The sequence below is a fragment of the Ascaphus truei genome, chromosome 8, assembly GCF_040206685.1.
Source record: "Ascaphus truei isolate aAscTru1 chromosome 8, aAscTru1.hap1, whole genome shotgun sequence".
NCBI lineage: Eukaryota > Metazoa > Chordata > Amphibia > Anura > Ascaphidae > Ascaphus > Ascaphus truei.
This window is the reverse complement of record NC_134490.1, coordinates 14,233,517-14,255,011: the sequence shown is the minus strand read 5'-3', so window position 1 is coordinate 14,255,011 and position 21,495 is coordinate 14,233,517. Positions and strand designations below refer to the sequence as shown.

The window sequence follows — 21,495 nt, the reverse complement described above, 5'->3', positions numbered from 1 at the left end:
GGCGGGGTTGCAGACCTGCCTAAGACATGCAGATGAGCATACAGTTATATTTGCATATTTGCTTTCCTGTGGAGGGTTTTTGTCACTTTTTTTACTCACCATAACTTAACTCAGTATATATATATATATATATATATATATATCAGAGTCCCACTAAAGACTATATCATTTTCTAATAAGCTATTCCCTTGATGTTGCATATATATATATATAGTTGGGCGATCGCGGAGGTCTGGGTTGAACGTGCTTGACATGTTCCCTTCGTGATCACCAATTATAGATTATTAATAATTCACACCTATGTGGAGATTCACATTATCACTTATAATATTCATCAAATATAGTGGGGAATTAATATAACATCCACTAATAGCTATACACATAACTATATATTATTCTCAAATACATTTGAGCACAGTGCCCTTTGGGCTCATTTACAAATCATTGATATCACACTTCAGTCTCAACCAATATTCACATATATATATATATATTCACACACATAATCATTCACAACACTACACCATCCTTCCCTTTTCCCCCTCCACCCCCCTCCCCCTCCACCCCCCTCCCCCTCCACCCCCCTCCTTTATATTGGGGAGTGTCGAGAGATTGGCTGAACCATGCAATCTTGCTAGGCTGGTTATGCATGTGACCTAGGATACATGTCCGGTCTAAACTTCCAAATATATTTCTAAAACTCCATACTAAATTTAGTTTGGATTATCATGTTGCTCTCTTCCACGCTGTTTCTACTGTATAGGAAGATCCATATATTTAGAAGATTTCCCTTGTTGGAGGAATTTATGCAAATTAGCAAACACATTAACCTCTAATCTATGGGGTATTTGATATACATGCCTAGTTATTATACTCATTATCCAATATTGCTATATAAATCTAATTGATAACATAAGAATAATTTGTAATGGACCATTGCTTAAAATTCCATGATAGATTTTTTGATCCATAAACAGCCCAATTATGATATATTCAGTTTATTTATTCATCATACCAATATAAGTTAACTAATTGTTCAGTAACTATTCAACTCTTCATCATTAATGTTTGTTATTAGATCTACCCTCCTCAAGCCATACCTATTAAGTGTTAACTAGTATTAATATCATCTCTGTATAATCAGTTCAATTGGGGTATTTTGATATCCCTAGATATACCCTGTGGTCCGTATAATCAAGTAAGGACACCAATTGTAAGTTTGATTTATTATTTTAATATATAAATACAAATATGAATGTCATTAATTTTATATTATGTCATTGTGTGTTGGCAGATATCTTTTTGTGGAGATCTATGATTAGGTGTTCACATATGTACACAATTTGATCATTTAGTTATGTAGATTGCCGACACACTGTTTGCCTGTTACTCAATCCAGCTAATTGGACTCGTGGGTGTATATATATGCCATACTACACACCCAGAGCCCACCCCTGAAGAAGTCAGTCCATCTGATGAAACGCGTAGGGAAGGTGTGCAGTGTATCTTCCTAGACACTTGCTTTAGTGCTGTTCGGACATTATACCAATCCGGTATCATCTACTATCCATGTGACGTCATCCACTGGTGTGCCGCATCTACCATCCCCGGTGGGAACCAAAAGATCATCGTTGGTGTTGTACCCTGGGAGAGATCATCTGCGGAGTGCCTATGACGTTAGTTCCTGCAGGCGGTGAACAACAAAGGCAACATTGGATCCAGTGGTGTCACGGACTCATCTCAGCAGCAAAGCAGTGTTTCCTGGTCCTAGGAGCATGAGTATATCTCATAACATGCTTTTATTTGTTCTATGTTTGTGAGTTCATTTTATTGAGATTTTTGGGAATTAAATATATCGATTTTGCACAGTAATGCACTAGGATTTGGCGCTTCTTTTTCTTCTATTTTTCTATGCAGGTGGAGAGGGAGGTCGTTGTACCCTTTTAAAGAAGCTGCCTGTTTTTCCTGTTAGTGCTACATTTACTCCCCAAATACTGGACATATTGGTTTGGACTCTATAGGACTATCTGCATTGAGCAGACAAAGGAAGGTTCACAGCACCAAGTATTTTATTTTTATTTTTATTTTTGAATTGTTTGTTTATCAGACATTGATTTATATGCATTTTTGGTATATATTCATTTTTTAATCATATATTTTATCAATTACATTTTTATTAATTTATATTTATTCAACATTTAGTTATACCATTAATTTCTGGCAATTCACACAATAGCGCAGTCCTCTATTGTACACATTGCAAATATATATATATATACACACACAAGCTTTTATTTATTATATTTATACAAATGTTTAACCAGGAAATAATACATTGATAGTTGCCTCTCGTTACCAAGTATGTTCTGGGCACAGAGTCATGATGACAAATAACACATGGTTACAAATAAATAGTTACATTAAGTGAACAGGGTTATACATGATGTACAAGACATTGCATACACAGTTAAAGATAATATATATTATAGGCGTATGTAGCAGTTACTGACCAGATTAAAATGTGAGACAGCTTTAGTTTTGAAAGAACTTAGACTTTTGGTGGCTGTGAGAGTCTCTGGTAGATTATTCCAGCTGTGGGGTGCACGGTAAGAGGAGTAGCGGCCGGATACTTTGTTGAACCTTGGGACCATTGACAGTCTTTTGGACTCAGATCTCACTGATAAGTGCTGTAATGCTAGGGGTGAGGAGCTTGTTCGGATAGACGGGTATCTTGCCCAGAAAGTATTTGAAGGCAAGACAGGAAAGATGAACTTTGCACCTAGACTCAAGTGATCACCAATCTAGTTATTTGAGCATTTTGCAGGGATGTGTGTTGTAGTTGCATTGGTGGACAAAACGGCATTTTGAGTTTTAGAGGGTATTAAGGTGTAAAGGTATTTGAGAGCTCCATGCTTGCACAATATATTCTGTTAGTACAAATAATGATATCACTTCGTAGTCCCATTCCCAAAGCTCTTTACATCTACATGTCTACATCTCTTTAGCCACTTGATCTATCTGTGCTGGTATAATGTTTAATTATGGTAATGTATCATATAGTATGTAATTTTATGTATGTTAGCTTCCCGTACTTTATTGAGCTTAGACACCATATTAATAGAAAGCTAACAGTTACTAAGATACATTAATATGATATCACGCTTTGAATCTGATGTGAAATATGACATAAAACTGGCTACTTGCATGAGTACTGGCACGTATAGATAATGTCTAATATACTTCTCTGTCTGGGCATGACATACATTTTTGATTAGTCACAATGACGTGAGCATTCATCTAGAGAGGTCATTGTCACTTCTCACAATAACAATGTGCCTTATAAAGGATATAATACCACAAACAAGGCTACACTTTTGTTTGATGTAACCCACCTGTTCATTTATGTATTTAGCTTTCACTATACAGAAGCATTTCAAATCCAGGTGAGTCATACACTGTAGAAGTCTCCCCTCTATATTTTTCATATTTATGATTTAAGCCGACAGGACTGCTATTATAATCATACAGTAATAACGGGTGTCTATAGGAAGGACTATCTCATTGGGCAGTCTTATGCAGATCACCTGATTGAAATCCAGTATCCTTAAATTAGATTGTAAGCTCTTTGGGGTATTTGCTCATGGCTACAACATTCTATTTAAAGCACTGCATACATTTCCATTGCTTTATTAGACAAACAAAATTCATAAATATTATGAATAGCTCTCACTGCCAGATGGGCTTAATGTCTCGTGCAAAACACATTTTAAAACCAAAAAACTTCAGTATAAGTGCTTTAAAATACCACGTCTATGCTATTTCGGCCAATGTTTTCACTGTTTACTCTTTTAGGAATGCAATTATGTAAAGGGAGGTTTACACAAAGGAATTTGGACATCTGAAGCAAGAACATAAGGAAGAAAGCCTTGTAATTCTCTGTACCATTGTGCAAAGGTTGCATAGCAGTGACGTGTGTGCTGTACAATAAAGATGAAACGTGTTGTTTTTTTTTTTTTTTTTAGGGCCTGTGAACTTGTGCCTGTTCTCTTTTTTTCCCTGAGCTCATCCCCTCCTCCCAGGCTTTCTCCGGCCTTGGACACTCTCCATTCTCCTCTCGTATCTAGAAGCTGGCTTCCTATCATCAGGTGCTGTCCTTCAGGATCACTATAAAGATAGGAGCCATGTGGTTTGTGCAGTCTTTCCAGTGAGAGAGGCTGCTGCTACATCTTCTGCCTGGCCATGCTTCCTGCAACTTTGAAACTGTGCTGTGGGATCTCACATAAGCATCTCCGGAAACTGACTGGTACTGTATGACCAACCTATTATATCAACTGTGAAGTATAATTGAAATTTGCAGGCAAATATTGTGAGTTCTTTTGAGGCTTTGACGTTTATTGTCACTGGTTTGTATTCTCTTTGCCTTTTGTTATTCAGTAATGTGTTTATTTACAAGATACCAATTTATTGTACAGTAAAGTGCAATGGGAAATCAAATAGAAATACTAATGTAATCATTATGGGGTGATGATATCTGATACTTGGTATGATTCGTCTGTCCATTTGAGTGCATTTTATCATATTTAGGTATATAGGTTTTTAGTAATTCGGAGTCATTTCTAACATACTGTATATGGGAAAAGTTGCTTACAAAATATCAGGATTATATATTTTAGTTTTTCTATATGTGGGGGACATTTACCGTACTCACTTATTAGAATCATGACGACAGGGAATATTTCACTAGAACATTGCAGGATGTATTAACAATGAATGCAGCACTGTACCTAGCACTGTAATAAAGACACTACAGTACATGAATTAATTTCTGCCTGAGTGTTCATAGTCTGATTTTTGGACCCAAGCAGCAGGGAGATATAGGGGTTCCCCTAAGATCAGACACAGCAGGTATTGTGCCTTACATAAATCTGTGTCTCCCTCCTTATAAATGTATTGTACTTTTCATCTCATACTTCTTTCAGTCATATCTGCATACTCCAGTTTGGTGTAACAACTTCATGGACAGACCATTCATACAGACAATGACTTTAAGTCCACAACAGTTCCCTTAAACTATTCATGCAAGAGCTTGAAAAAGTGGTGTTATGCATGAGTTTTTAGGTCAAATAGATATCTAATTGTGAGCTAGGGCAATAATCAAAACAAATAATAATAAAGAAACTTCCAAATATTAATTCTGCAGTTGGTTGCCTTTCTGATGGGGAACAATTTGGAACAACTGGTTATATATATATATATATATATATATGTATGTGTATGTGTATGTGTATATGTGCCCACACACACATTAAAGATACGATTGTTATTGGATAAGGAATATTTGTGTTAAAGCAGCAAAACGTGAAATCTTATGTGTTTTTTTTAAAATAAATCAGTTCTGTAGTATTAGATAATACTGCATTATTTACATTTTCTAAAATGTAACTCTTAATGCCAATTTTAATGCGTTTTAAAGCATCCTTTGATTTCTATAGCTGGTTTTAGTGCAAGATCTTTGCAACACTTTCCCATTTGTGGTAATTTGTTGCCAATGTTCTCAGCAGTTTGAGCTGCAAACTGTAACTGTAATGTTACCTTAGTAATATTAGGATACATTGTAGCTGCTGAATTACACTGGCTGAAGCAGCTATTATGTTAGTCACACAATCAAGATTTTAACAGATTTGAAACAGGAGCACCAACAGTAGAATTATACGTTGTCACATGCTTTACATATACAAATAAGAAAAGGAAAAAAGGGGCAATTCTAATGTAGCTTTCCCAAGGTCAGAATGAAATGATGCAAATATTGTCAATAAATCTCCCAATGGCCTGTTAAATGGGAGATGTATTGACAATATTTGCATAATTTCATTCTGACCTTGGGAAAGCTACTTTTGAATGTAAAATGTATTGTGCTATATATACTAACAGAATCATAGAAATAATAAAAGCATGCACTTTCATGAGAGCAATACAGCTTCCATTGTGATGATATTACATTAACACAATGTGCACACATTAGTCGGATAACCATTCATCCTCCCAGCACACCAAGCTAGAAATTCATATACATTTGAAATGAGTTACTACAGTATGTCCTGATCAATACTTAAAAGGGGAGGGAAAGAATATTTATGGTCTCTTAATAATTGGCTTTAAGTTCTAAAGGCACAGAGGCATGTCATATATTTATCAGGTATTGAAGAGGCTGAAAGTGGTTTAAAACCAAAAATTGGTCTATTGGTTGTTGAGAAGTTTGCATTTGTTATCGATGGTAATACTTTTGATGCCAGAATAACTTGCAATTTCAGGCCCCTCTCACATTTTAATCTGGTCTGTAACTGTTATATACGCCAATAACATATATTATCTTTAACTGTGCATGCAATGTCTGGTATATAATGTATGACCCTGTTCACTTAATGTAACCATGTAGTTGTCATCATAACTCTGTGCCCGGGACATACTTGATAACGACAGGTAACTCTCAATGTATTACTTCCTGGTAAAACATTTTATAAATAAATAGAAAGACCACGTAGTTGGTTGAAACGTTGTGTTTACTGATCGAATAAATTATTTTTGAAAATTCCGTAGTGCCCTGGATTATATGTTATTTCCTGGTAAAACATTTTTATAAATAAATAAATAGGGGGAATAATAGGATCAAAAAATTAGATGTCGTTTTTTAAAACACAATTTGGACATCACATGCTTCTTTTATTTTAGGTCTACAAAGGACTGTAGTGGACGCTTTCGGAAAAGAAGTGACTAGTTTTATTTTGAATAAGACTCACCGCTACTTCCCTAACTTTCCACATTCTGTACATAGAAGCACCTACAAGAGCTTAGGTAAGCAACGGTATGTGGATTCTGTTTTGTCCAAATAGCTGTAAGTTATATAAATCACGATATACGGCACAGATTCAATAAGTTATTTTAAATGTGTCCCTCAAATGTGCTCTGTTTCACAAGGTGTTCAAAGACTAAGGTAATTTATTCATTAAGCTAGGCTATGCTGTAAGACCTCTTGCTGCATTGGAAGACACATTGTGGCCCATTTAATAGAATAAGGCATCTTAAGTTGAGGCGCTGGAATGTGTTGTGTGGTTTAGCACTGTTCTGTGACTTTGGCCCTCAATGATGATGTAGAACGGGTTGTCAACTCCAGACCTCAAGTGCCACCAACAGGTCAAATTTTCAGGATATCCCTGCTTCAGCACAGCTGGCTCAATCATTGTCTCAGTCAAAGACTGAAGCCGAAGCAGAGTTGAAGACTCAGCTACTGATTGAATCACCTGTCGGTTGGTGGCCCTTGAGGACTGAAATTGACCACCCGTCAAATCGTGTTTTGTTCGTCCTGTCCTCTTTGTTCGTCCTGTCCTCATTCCAGATATTATTAAATAATACTTCTATTTTTCAGTTAGTTGTACCAAATAATACACATTAGAAAACTCTCTCAAATATTATTTTACCCTCCCTCGCTGTCTCATCAGATTGTTGCTTTTCCAGCAATAATTTCAGTGAAATGTGGAAGTTTTATAAAGTAGGAAATAAAAACCAATGCAAACAGTTGTGAAGACGGCTCGGTTTCAGAATGGAACTCACCATGTTGTCTTGGATGGTTCATCCAGGTGTTAATAAAGATCTCTCCCTTGCTGAGACCCCAACGCTTTCCAGCAGAGAGCTGTGCTATCTGAACCAAGCGGAGGACACGCTCCACAAAGCCGTGGTAATGCTTCAGCAACAGGAAGGCTGGCAAGATGAAATACACCAGGTGAGTGTGCTTCTTAGTCACTTCCATGTTGGATTAAACCCTTCACAGAAGGGCAATTTAGCAAAAAGGACCAGCTGTGTAGTGTATTTATGCACCACGGCACTGGCTACTATGTTCGACGACACTAATTATTGCTTCTCCATAGGAAAATGGAGATTGGATTTTGAGCAAAGAATTCCCAAGGATAGGCAAAGTATTTCGTGCCGAGGCTGTTATAGACTCACCGTCCGATCAGATCTACACTCACCTGTTTGAAAAACTCGAGCAGATGGATACGTGGAATCCTAGCGTCAGCAAAGTGCAGGTAAAAAAGTTAATAAGGCCTTTGCTTTATCACCACTGGTGGAGGATGTGAATGCAGAACGTTGCACCTCCGGCAGTGGACTGTTAAGTGGTCTGCAGCACACGATAGTTGCACATGGAGTGTTAAGGTTAATTTATGCTATCCCCTTTAGAGATGGGCAAATCCGCCCAAATCCATTTCCCGGATTTTTGCACATTCTCCCCCCTCCCCCCAAATGTGTATCATGGTGTAAAATCTGCAAACGAATTTGGTCGGTTTTAATCATCAAAATCCGCCATTGGATATAATCCGTGGATGGACTCGTAGAATCCAATCCGTGGATTCAGCAATCTGTTGGTGGATTCTACAAATCCGTCCACGGGTGGCAGAATCCGCGGAGTGTATTGGTAATAATAATAATAAAAAATCCGCAAAACGCAAATCACCGTTTTTGAGATTGATCCACTGAAATCTGTGGACCAACGTAACTGGCTGATCCGCTGCGGATCCAAATCATCCCCAAAAATGTGCCCATCTCTAATCCCCTTTATTTCCAGATGAGTGAGCAGTGGATTGCAAATCCTCTCTAGCAGAGATGGGGATATTTACCAAACTATCAGTGGGCATGGATGTTTTAGGTAAAGTAGTACAATTGTGTGTAATACAAAGTGTTTGTCCAACACTTACAGGCTTGCTATGTTTTACTCATTAATCAGTGTCAATTAAAAATAGTCAGTCTGATTTATTCTTTATCAGTAACAGTCTCATAGACTTCCAGTGGGTCTCGCTTTGTAACATCTTCTAATTCAAATTTCTAGTAGCCTTATTGGTTCTGGAAAGAGCAGATTCATTGTACAGATGTAGCAAGACTTAACGTCTAGGGTACCGCGGTCAAGGGACTACGGTGGTCGTGGCACCAATCGATTAACGCTGTCACATTCATAAGCATGATCACCCCACAGCGCAATCACAGCAGAAAGTGTCTGCAACGCTGACTTTTGTTAATTCGTCTGTGGCGCTGGGGACATTAAGTGTTACGACATCTGTGGGTTGTGTTACCTTTTAGCTGACCAACATTTGAGTTCTTCATAGGTGAAATTATACTGAACAGGGCTTTTGTAACCTCATGGTTTTTTTCTACAAGTCTCACACTGTAACATTGCCATTATTTCGGTCTGGGACTCCTACTCACAGACATTTGGAACATTACAGTAAACAATGTACAACAGAACTTTTTGACAGTAACTATATATTCTTTTTATTTATAAAATGTTTTCCCAGGAAATAATACATTGAGAGTTACCTGTCGTTTTCAAGCATGCCCTGGGCACAGAGTTATAATGACAGCACATCGCTACACATTGTATTTACAGATGGACAGTTAGGTATAATATATGTTATGGTTATTCCTTTCTTTTGCAGGTCCTCCAAAGAATTGGAAGGAACACTCTTTTGACGAGAGAAGTAACGGCAGAGATCCCAGGAAATATGATCGATAAAAGAGACTTTATCAGTGTGCGACATTGCTCTAGGAAGGGGTCGTCTTTCTATCTCGTTGGAACTTCAACACTCACAGACCTAATGCCCCCACAAGAAGGAATGATACGGTACATCACATATTGGATTTAAGAACATGTCTAATTATTAGTAGCTGTTTCATAATCACAATAGGGCATTACAAAACAAGCACAGGCTCCGAAAATATAAAATGTTCAAATGTTAAGAGTAGAGATGGGCAAACCAGTCCAAATCTGTTTCCCGATTTTCAACATACGTTCCACGGTGTAAAATCTAGTGACTGATTGTGCCCCTTTCAATCTGGGTGGGTTAATCCAAAACTGCCATTGAGTATAATCTGCTGGCGGATTTTAAGAATCCAATCCAATTGCTGAATCTGCGGTTTGGATTCTTAAAATCTATCAGCGCATTGCAGAATCTGCGGATGGATTGTCGATGTTAAAAAAAAAAAAAGTGTCCGCAAAAGGCGAATTGCCATTTTTGAGATAGATCCGCAAAAAAAAGGATTTTTGGCGGATCAAAATTCGCCCCCAAAATTCGCCTATTTCTAGAGAAACATATTATATCAGCTGTGTGGTTGAAAAGCATTATTTAAAAAAAAACATAAATGTATTTCTATATTACAGGAGAAAAGGCACACTGATATTTCATATCATTATGCCTGATGTAGAGAAACACAAAAATCTAAATTAAAGTAAGAATTTAAATTAGTGTGTGCTTTCCAGGGCAAAACTAGTGTGAGATGACAGAAAATTAGGAAAGTAACAAAAAGCAAAAAAGTTGTTTCATGTATTATAATATATAATAACTGTGACAAACGGCTTACTCCGGGGCTCCGTCGTTTGTCCGGGACTGTTTAGAACACGGTCTTTTAGGGTAGGTTAAATGATGAGGCGTCACGTACTGTTCCTTTAAACAGGCTATGCCTGGTTTATTCAGTCCCAGGCACTGAGACTGCCACAGTGCATACAACAGAAAACAGATCAAAACAAAAGCTGCTCACCTGAGCGATAACTTAACTTAGATATCCCTGACCCAGGGTTGGAAGTGGCTTTTCCACTTCCAACATCAAAACACGGTACTTTTGCAGTCTTACACAAATGAACAGAAAGATTGAACCTGTTTGGGGAAGAGGCTTCTCCCCTCTGTAGTTCAGCAGCCTTCCAGCCTCCTGGCTCTTGTGGGGAGCCCAGAGCAAACAGGAAATCAGTCTTTCATACCTGATTCCTAATTAGCATGACAGGTGACAGAAATCAGGCAGCAGACAAACTCTGGTCTGGATCTCTCATCCCTCAGTTCCAGCGCTTGCCAAACTGTGGGATGGAGTGTATGTATTATAAGGCTGCACTCCCAGGCCAAACAGGATAGAAACTGTCCAGTATCCTGGGAGCCCTATATACGGAATTTATTACCATCCCCTGGTTTCTGTCACATATCCTCCCCCCCAGCTCAGACCTCGAGGGATGAGCGACCATGGATATTAGGGAGGGCATCCTTGACAACCCGTCAGCATTGCCATGTTTGTGCCCTGACCTGTGTTCCACAGAAAATTTAAAGGGTTGTAGGCTTAGGAACCACCTGGTCACTCTAGCATTCTTTTCCCTGTTTTGACACATCCAGGTAAGGGGTGCATGATCTGTGACCAACCGGAATTTTCTCCCCAACAGGTAGTATTTGAGCGTCTCTACAGCCCACTTTATTGCGAGACACTCTTTCTCTACTATGGAGTAATTTTTCTCCTGGGGATTTAGTTTCCTACTTAAATAAAGGATGGGGTGCTCCTCACCTTGAGACTCCTGGGAGAGTACCGCCCCCAGCCCTACCTCAGATGCGTCGGTTTGGACTACGAACTCTTTGGAGAAGTCAGGTGTGACCAACACTGGTTGGGCACAGAGAGCTTCTTTCAGGCTTCTAAAGGCCTGTTCGGTTTCGGGGGACCACTTTACCATTAGCGGTCCTCTTGCTTTTGTGAGGTCAGTTAGTGGGGTTGCCTTAGTTGCAAAATTGGGAATAAACCTTCTATAGTACCCAATTAACCCCAAAAAGGTCCTTACTTGTTTTTTTGTAACTGGCCTTGGCAAATTTTGTATCGCCTCCACTTTGAGTGTTTGGGGTTTGAGTAAACCTCTGCCAATAGAATATCCCAGATACTTGGCCTCCTCCAGACCAATAGTGCATTTAGCGGGGTTAGCAGTTAGTCCAGCAGACCGGACTGCGTCAAGCACAGCTTGGACCTTTGGAAGGTGGGATTGCCAATCTTCACTATGGATTACCACATCATCCAGGTAGGCGGCAGCATACCGAACATGTGGTTTTAAAATTTTATCCATCATTCTTTGGAATGTGGCGGGAGCTCCATGTAAGCCAAAAGGCAACACCTTATACTGAAAGAGGCCGTCTGGGGTTGAGAAGGCTGTCTTTTCTTTTGCCCTTTCTGTGAGGGGAACCTGCCAGTACCCTTTTGTTAGGTCTAGGGTTGTGAGATATCGGGCTTTGCCCAGTCTCTCTACAAGTTCATCTACCCTGGGCATAGGATAAGTATCAAATTTTGACACCGCGTTTAGTTTCCGGTAGTCATTACAAAACCTTGTTGTACCATCTGGCTTTGGGACTAAGACTATAGGGCTGTTCCACCCACTTTGGGATTCCTCAATTACACCTAGTTTTAGCATTTTTTTAACCTCTAAACTTATAGCCTTTCTTTTGGCCTCTGGGATTCGGTACGGTTTAAGGTTAACTCGGACCCCCGGTTCAGAGACTAGGTCATGTTCAATTACGCTAGTTCTACCTGGCCGTATAGAGAAGATTTCTTTGTTTCTTTTCACTAAATTCTGAACCTCTCGTTTCTGATGAACAGACAGGGTTTCAGCTATGCTAACCTCTGGGTCAGTTTCTTGATTCTCTGACGGACCTGGGGGTACTAGGGTTAACAAGACTTCTCTATCTTTCCAGGGCTTGAGTAGGTTTATATGGTAAATTTGCTCAGGTTTCCTCCTACCTGGCTGTCTTACCTTATAATTTACTTCTCCCACTCTTTCCAAGACCTCATATGGCCCATGCCATTTAGCAAGGAATTTACTCTCCACGGTGGGAACCAGAACTAGTACCCTATCACCTGGAGAAAAAATTCTGACCCTAGCACCCTTATTATATGTATTCCTCTGTGCTTCTTGAGCTTTCTCCATGTGTTCCCTCACTATGGGTAGGACTGCAGCAATGCGGTCCTGCATCTGGGCAACATGCTCTATTACACTTCTGTAAGGGGTAACCTCGTGTTCCCAAGTCTCTTTGGCTATATCCAGTAAGCCCCTTGGGTGTCGGCCATACAATAGTTCAAACGGGGAGAAGCCAGTGGATGATTGGGGAACTTCCCTAATGGCAAATAACAGGTACGGTAACAAACAATCCCAGTTTTTCCCATCTTTATCAACCGCCCGCCGTAACATGCTCTTTAAGGTTTTATTGAACCTTTCCACTAAACCATCTGTTTGTGGATGATAGACTGAGGTTCTGAGATGCTTGATTTTTAGGAGTTTACATAGCTCTTTCGTTACTTGGGACATAAATGGTGTTCCCTGGTCAGATAGAATCTCTTTAGGAACCCCGACCCGGGAAAACAGAACTACTAACTCTTTTGCTATGTTTTTAGCTGAGGTGCTACGTAGGGGAACTGCCTCCGGATATCGGGTGGCATAATCTAATATTACCAATATATGCTGATGTCCCCTAGCAGACTTTATTAGGGGTCCTACTAGATCCATAGCAATCCGGTCAAATGGTACCTCTATTATGGGAAGGGGTACCAATGGGCTACGGTACGCCTTGAACGGGGCGGTGATCTGACATTCTGGGCATGAGGAACAATAATTCGTAATTTCTGCCAGAACCCCAGGCCAATAGAAGCTTCGGAGAACCTTTTCTTTTGTCTTTTCCACCCCTAGGTGTCCCCCCAATGGATGACTATGTGCGAGGTGTAATACTACGTTACGGAATGTCCGTGGTACCAACAATTGTTTAGTTGTAACTGATTTCCTTTTATCAACCCGATATACTAGGTCGTTCTCTACCTCGAAGTAGGGGTAAGCAAGTGACCTATCTGGTTGGCCAGGAGTACTATTCTGGTCCCGTATATTTCCCCTTGCTACCGCTAATGTGGGGTCCTCCCACTGGGCCTTCTTAAAACTCCCAGGACTGACCTCTATGTCAGCGAGGGTCTTATCCGGTTCTGGGGTGGTAAGTGTCTGCTCAACATCTTGATTTGGGGTATTCCCTACCAAAGTAGTGATGGGGAAGGGAATTTTACAGCACTCCTCCTTTTCCCCCTTCTTATTTGGGCCCTCGTCAACCTCCATTTCTGAAAAAGGGAAAGGATTTGTTTCTTCTAATACTTCATTATGGTCCGCTATTGAACTCTGGGCGCTATTCTGAGCGGGGGACCACATTTTTAGAAAATGGGGAAAGTCGGTCCCTATTAACACATCATGTGCCAGTTTGGGTACAATACCCACCTTGAAATCTAAAGAACCAAACTCTGTTTCAAAAAAAACATCAACAGTGGAATATTCATGATTATCCCCATGTATACAACAAATTGCCACTCTTTGTGAACTGTTTCCCTGTTTCTTCTTAATGGGCAAGAGGTATTCGGACACTAGTGTGACCATGCTCCCAGAGTCAAGAAGTGCCCGAACCCTCTTACCATTAACCTTTACAAATGCCCACAGATGGTTATTCAAGGGGTCCTCTGGGCTAGGGCCCATACATTGGGACAACAGCGAATAAGGTTCCACGCTGTTGCATTGCATGGGCTCATCATTTAGTGGGCAGATTTTTGCTGTGTGGCCCCTCTCATGACAATTTACACATTTAGGTACATAGTCTGTGTCCCACTTAGAGCCTTTTCCCGGCTCCCCATGTTGGCTATTGCCCTTAGTGTGCGAACCACTGTTGCTGGTGCTGCGTGAAGGTGGTCGCCGCTCTTCAGCGCCCCTTAACCCCGGTACCCTTTTACCGTCTCTGGAAGAGTCCTGGAACCTCGAGTAGTGGGGTTGCTCCACGACTGTGGGTTGCGGGTGCTCTTCTGCTGCATTGTACCTTTCTACGAGGGCCACAAGCTCATCCGCATTGTGGGGGTCACTCCGACTGACCCAACGGCGTAAGGCAGAGGGAAGTTTCCTCAAGAACTGGTCCATGACCAACCGTTCCACGATGTGGCTGGCTGAGTTGATCTCGGGTTGTAGCCACTTCCGGGCGAGGTGGATGAGGTCATACATCTGGCTTCGGGTGGCTTTATCCATCGTGAAGGACCATGCGTGAAACCTTTGGGCGCGAACAGCCGTGGTTACGCCGAGGCGGGCGAGGATCTCGAACTTCAATTTTGCATAGACGTTAGCTTCGGCTGGCTCTAGATCAAAGTAAGCCTTCTGGGGTTCGCCGCTTAGGAAGGGTGCGATTAGACCAGCCCACTCAGCTTCTGGCCATCCCTCTCTCTGTGCCGTGCGTTCAAACGTGAGAAGATAGGCTTCCACATCATCCGAGGGTCCCATCTTCTGAAGGTAGTGGCTTGCCCTGGTAATTTTCGGTACTGGGGCTGCCGCTGCCAGTGGAAGGTTACTGATAGTCCCCCTCAGGATCTCGAGTTCCTGCTGTAAGCCCTGAGCGAACCGCTGTTGCTCCTCTCTCAGCAAGCGGTTTGTCTCTTGCTGGTTTGCATTCGCGTTTTGCAGGGCTTCATTCGTCTGTTGCTGGTTTGCATTCGCCTGTTGCTGGTTGGCATTCGCCTGTTGCTGGTTGGCATTAATCTCTTGCTGGGCTATTAGCAGCTGTTGATGGGCTGCATTCGTCTGCTGCTGGTTTGCATTAGTTTCTTGCTGGGCTATTAACAGCTGTTTCTGGGTTTCATTCGCGTCTTTCTGGGCAGCGACATTGCGTACCAGCGCACCCACCACGTCTTCCATCTTGTTTGCAGAGGATGAAAAAAACTTTTTTTTTTTTTTTTTTTTTTTTTTTTTTTTTTCAAAGTTCTTCAACCCGCAGACCCCCTAGTGCTCTGCCTGCATTCTCCACCATATGTGACAAACGGCTTACTCCGGGGCTCCGTCGTTTGTCCGGGACTGTTTAGAACACGGTCTTTTAGGGTAGGTTAAATGATGAGGCGTCACGTACTGTTCCTTTAAACAGGCTATGCCTGGTTTATTCAGTCCCAGGCACTGAGACTGCCACAGTGCATACAACAGAAAACAGATCAAAACAAAAGCTGCTCACCTGAGCGATAACTTAACTTAGATATCCCTGACTCAGGGTTGGAAGTGGCTTTTCCACTTCCAACATCAAAACACGGTACTTTTGCAGTCTTACACAAATGAACAGAAAGATTGAACCTGTTTGGGGAAGAGGCTTCTCCCCTCTGTAGTTCAGCAGCCTTCCAGCCTCCTGGCTCTTGTGGGGAGCCCAGAGCAAACAGGAAATCAGTCTTTCATACCTGATTCCTAATTAGCATGACAGGTGACAGAAATCAGGCAGCAGACAAACTCTGGTCTGGATCTCTCATCCCTCAGTTCCAGCGCTTGCCAAACTGTGGGATGGAGTGTATGTATTATAAGGCTGCACTCCCAGGCCAAACAGGATAGAAACTGTCCAGTATCCTGGGAGCCCTATATACGGAATTTATTACCATCCCCTGGTTTCTGTCACATAACATACATTGCTCCTAACACAACCAACCCACCAAGTCCCAGCCACTAAATATATGAGATTTAATAGAGGAAGTGCTATCTATCCAGTGAATACATAGTCAAAAATAATGAAACATTAACGAACATATTATTCTAGAAGTTTGCTTTATTTTTTATTGTAATAGTGCAAACTGCTCTTTCTGCCCAATTCACCGGTAGAAAGGTAAATGAGGGGATGGCTAACTTTAAAAAAAAATAATACAGAAAAACAACAAACTTTGTAAACCGAGGCTGCAGCCATTCCTAGAAGAAGACAGTCAATGAAAATGTGCTGGTTTCTCTCAACAGGGCAGAAGCTGGACTCACCTGTATCGTTCTGCGGCCCCTGGATGGTGACAGTAAAAAAACACACTTGACTTGGCTCCTGAGTTTAGACCTGAAGGCGAGTTTACACTGTGCAAATGATCATTTGCTTCTGGATCTCTATAACAAAACTGCTTTGATGTTTGTGATAAAAGTGGAGAGACCAAGTAATTAATGACTGAGCAATGCAACATTAAAGGGCAAAATATCAGTAGGCAACAACTAATGAACCAAAAAAAAAACAATAAACCTTGGCAAAAAAAAAAGTATGAGTGAACCTGAAAAGGGTTAAGTCTTATAGCCCCACATTTGCTTTCTACTCCCTATCAGTTTCCATTCATTTCCTCAGTGTTCAGTACTGTAGAACCGTGGTGCTCAACTCCAGTTCTCAAGACTGCCCCCAATAGGTCAGGTTGTCAGGATATCCCATAGCCACTGATTGACCCCACCTGCGCTGAAGCTGGGATATCCTGAAAACCAGACCTGTTAGGGGGGTATCCCAGAATACCCAAGCTTCAGCCAGGTGGCTCAGTCGAAGATTGAGCCACCTGTGCTGAAGCTTGGATATCCTGGGATACCCCCCCTAACAGGTCTGGTTTTCAGGATATCCCAGCTTCAGCGCAGGTGGGGGCAATCAGTGGCTCAGTCAAAGACTGAGCCTCGGATTGAACCACCTGAGCTGAAAGAGGGACTGATTGAGTCACCTGTGCTGAAGCTGGGATATCCTGAAAACCTGACGTGTTATGGGGGGACCTGAGGATTGGAGTTGAGCCCACAGCTGTAGAGGCTGCAATTCTCTCCTGCCCACTAAAGCAGGGGTGTGCAAACTTTATATGTTGTGCACCTCCCCCCCCCACCATCTAACCTGCTCTCCAGCACATGCTCCTCTGTGATGTCACGACGTCATGGTGACGCGTCACCACTATCAGACGATGCAGGCGGAGAAGCCGGATAGAAGGTAAAAGGCAGTTACAGGGGCCCGCACTCTCCCCTGGCAATCCGTTTAAATATTTTGGAGAAGAGCGCGTGGCTTCTAAGCACGGGGTTCGATTCGGCGACCACCATTGAAAATTTTGCGCGCACCCCTGGACTAAAGCATTGAATTGTTTAATAGTATGTCAAATGTTTTTACAGAAAATGGACTATTACTGAGTCTAACCAAACTGAATTCATCTGTTTATATTAGCGGCAGGGAATACATAAACAACATTCTATGGTGGTCGCCGAATCGAACCCCGTGCTTAGAAGCCCCGCGCTCTTCCCCACAATATTTAAATGGATTGCCAGGGGAGAGTGTGGGCCCCTGTAACTGCCTTTTACCTTCTATCTGGCTTCTCTGCCTGCATCGTCTGATAGCGACGACGCGTCGCTATCACAACACGTCGTCAAATGGTGATGCGTCACCGTGACGTCGTGACATCACAGAGGAGCCTGTGCTGGAGAGCAGGTTAGATGGCCGTGGGCGGGGGGGGGCACAACATATATAAAAATGCCTTTGCCGTGGAAGAACTTTCACCTTGTCTGGAGGTATGTGTCATTTCCAAATGTGAAGTAGTTATGGGTCAGAATAAATTTGATGCATTTAGTCACTGTCTCTGTGAGTGGCTCCTGCAGTCCCAGAAAGTATCTGCAGGCTGGACAACCGGGACCGCTATGGGTACTCGGATGGCGCCACAGTATACCAATCTGTTCTGCGCAAAACTGGAAAGTGACTTTCTTTCCATCTGTCACTTGAAACCCCTTACATACCTTCGCTACATCGATGACATCCTCCTGATTTGGACCTCTAGCGAACAGGACCTCCTACAGTTCTATGACAACTTCAATACGTTCCACCCGACCATCAACCTCAAACTCACCCATTCCCCGGATGAAGTACATTTCCTAGACACCACCATTACTATAAAGAACAACCAACTACAGACTTCTGTATACCGCAAACCTACAGACAGAGCCAGCTATTTGAGGGACAACAGCTTCCACCCGACACACACCAAACATGCAACCATCTACAGTCAAGCCATACGATACAACCGGATATGCTCCGACACAGCAGACAGAGACCAGCGGATTAAAGCCTTGAGATCAGACTTTATAAACCGTGGATATAACCACAGAATTGTAGACCAGCAAATTCACAACGCCACCGGAATACCAAGAAGTGATCTCCTTGAATACAAACAGAAGGAGACAAGCGACAGGGTACCTTTGGTGGTCACATATAACCCACACCTAGGAACCCTACGCAAGATCGCCAGGAAACTACAACCCATCCTTCAGGAAGATACAAGACTGCAACAGGTCTTCCCTGAAGCACCCTTGTTATCATACAGACAACCCCATAATCGCAAAAATATTATGGTGAGGAGTAAAGTATTCAGCAGAACAACTGAATGCGGGACAAAACCATGCCAGGACCCAAGATGCAAAACCTGCGCAATGCTCTACACAGCGGACACAATATAAATACCACACAGGAATCGGGAATACAAAATCAGAGGAAGGTTCACCTGTTCCTCCAGCAATGTCGTGTACCTCATCATGTGCATGAAATGCCCAGGGGGCTGCTACTACATAGGTGAGACAGGGTAGGGGCTAAACAAGAGAATGAACCTGCATTGCCACAGCATCACACGCGGAACAAGAGACAGTCCTGCTGGCGAACATTTCTCTGACTCTGGCCATAAGATGAACAATCTGAGGGTTGCCATACTCAAAGGTAATCTTAAAACACCGAAAGAGAGACGGTTGCATGAATACAAATTTATGCAACTGTTCGGGACACTTACTGTAGCAGTGGCCTAAACAGAGATCAAAATTTTATGAGTCATTACTGACACAAGTGAACTCTCTTCCCATGAGCGCTAAAGGCCATGTCTGTACATACTGTGCTATATGTATGCACACACAGCTGTCTCTTACACATACTAATACTCCTTGTTTTTCCATCCCTATACATCAATAGGGACCACAATGTATCCACACACACTTTTAGTCTCTCACATTTCCACACCCACCCACACCATTTATATCCACTCCCACTCCACACACACCTTTTGTAAAGCACTGTATATACTGTGGGCTCTCCATTAATTTTTATTCACACTGATACACACACATACTCTTACATCACTTGCTTTCAGGAACCTTTTGACACCTCTAGCCATAAAACACATCCACACCGGGGGAAGGACCAGCACAGATAACATTCCAATAGACACTGTTGTTAAGTATACCTTTTGCTTGCTTCATTCATTGTAACATCGCCGGAAAAAGAGATCAGTGTATCTCGAAAGCTCGCACAAATAAAAGCATTTCGTTAGCCACAGAACGGTATCATCTATTTATTTTTTGATTATTAAAGCTCGGCTAACACGGTACTGATACCTCTACATGAATATATATATATATATATATATATATATATATTATTGCAACCTGACGATTTTGATGACTGCATACTTACCCATTTAGGCTACTTATTGTTTAAGTGCTTACCTTGACCTACCCACAGAGCTTTATAGCTTTGGTAGCAACATTAGGGATACTATGATATATACTTACTACAACTATAATTGATTTTGTATTCCTTACCATATTGGTTGCTACCCCCCTCTCACCCGCTCCCAAACAGGGGTATTTTAACATCACAGTTTGTTTTATTTTTATGTCACTTGCTTTTCGGCGTTTATTAAAATTTTTTTTAGTTTTTTTGGATTTTAATAGTGGACGTCATTGTTATACTTTAGGCCATTAGACATTCTCTGTGGACATATATGGTCCTTTTATGGATTATGTTCATTTTCTTTCAGACATTAGTCTTTCAGTGGATATTGTATCCCCTAGTATTTATTTCATTCCATCTGGGACTCTTAGTCCATACTGAGGATATTTATATCTTTTAGTTATGTAATTTGTTTCTGACTTGAGTGCAACCAATAGGGGACTGTAGTGACCTCTGTCACTTTTTTTCGGTGTGTTAAATAGTGAACTGCAAACACATGGAGCAATATATAATATCTTTTGTTCATGCAGAAATGTGAAGGATTTTCAAAGGTGCATAATTGTGGAAAAGATAGTGTTTGGCTTAAACCCCTTTGAATCATTGAGGAATGGTTTATGTTGATGGACAGAATAGGGGTGCAAGAAACCGTTCTGTCCTAAACAAAGCTAGATTCTTTTGTGGACAATGATACTTTTTAAAGACGATCAGAAGAGTTCTTGATCAATAGAGACTGTGCGTGAGCTTTCAAGATGTCACTAGTTATACAGATTTATAAAGAATAGACTTGTCAGGTCTCAACGGTTCATCCACAAAACCAATCGAGCACTGTAATGATAGTCCAGGGAATGATGCTCATGAGCCTTGTGATGTAACACATCAATGTTCTTTATTAATCATAACTATTTTAAATGTCTTTACAACAGGGCTGGATACCCACATATGTAAGCAATCGTGCTTTGTCACAGTCTCAAGCTGACTTTATCCGACACCTTCGCAAGCACCTCTCAGTCTTAGCAGAGAGGATCTAATGTGCAGCTCTTGGATGAACGCTTTTCTGTCATTACCTTCAATACGTTACACATGATTCATTAATAAATCCAAAAAGATGGTGCTTGATGGTTCCTAATTCTTATTGATATCGTGTTATATCTTTCCCTTAATAGTGCAGACCCACATAGTGACACAGATTGGAGGTTCAATAATATGAGAGCATGAGCAAGGCAGCACCTGTTCTATAATATCAGTTGTTATGATGCACTTTGGGCTCTGTGTTGCATTACAGGCATACCCCGTTTTAAGGACACTCACTTAAAGAACACTCGCGAGTAAGGGCATATCGCCCAATAGGCAAACAGCAGCTCGCGCATGCACCTGT

General features: G+C 41.5%; 1 protein-coding gene across 4 annotated transcripts in view; it reads left to right on the top strand.

Moving 5' to 3' along the window:
• Window positions 1–21,231, top strand: part of LOC142501143 (steroidogenic acute regulatory protein, mitochondrial-like) — a 39,322-nt gene extending 18,091 nt beyond the window's left edge. For 3 of the 4 annotated variants that reach the window (XM_075610576.1, XM_075610579.1, XM_075610577.1), the window contains 7 exons: window positions 4,023–4,303; window positions 6,730–6,852; window positions 7,635–7,777; window positions 7,923–8,081; window positions 9,483–9,667; window positions 16,601–16,694; window positions 21,044–21,231. In XM_075610576.1, the coding sequence (XP_075466691.1) occupies window positions 4,240–4,303; window positions 6,730–6,852; window positions 7,635–7,777; window positions 7,923–8,081; window positions 9,483–9,667; window positions 16,601–16,694; window positions 21,044–21,148 (873 nt within the window). In that variant the 5' untranslated portion in view covers window positions 4,023–4,239 and the 3' untranslated portion in view covers window positions 21,149–21,231. Of the gene's footprint in view, window positions 1–2,323; window positions 2,690–4,022; window positions 4,304–6,729; window positions 6,853–7,634; window positions 7,778–7,922; window positions 8,082–9,482; window positions 9,668–16,600; window positions 16,695–21,043 lie in introns of those variants that run through there. The other variant, XM_075610578.1, reaches the window with a different exon arrangement.
• Window positions 21,232–21,495: the final 264 nt, after the last annotated feature.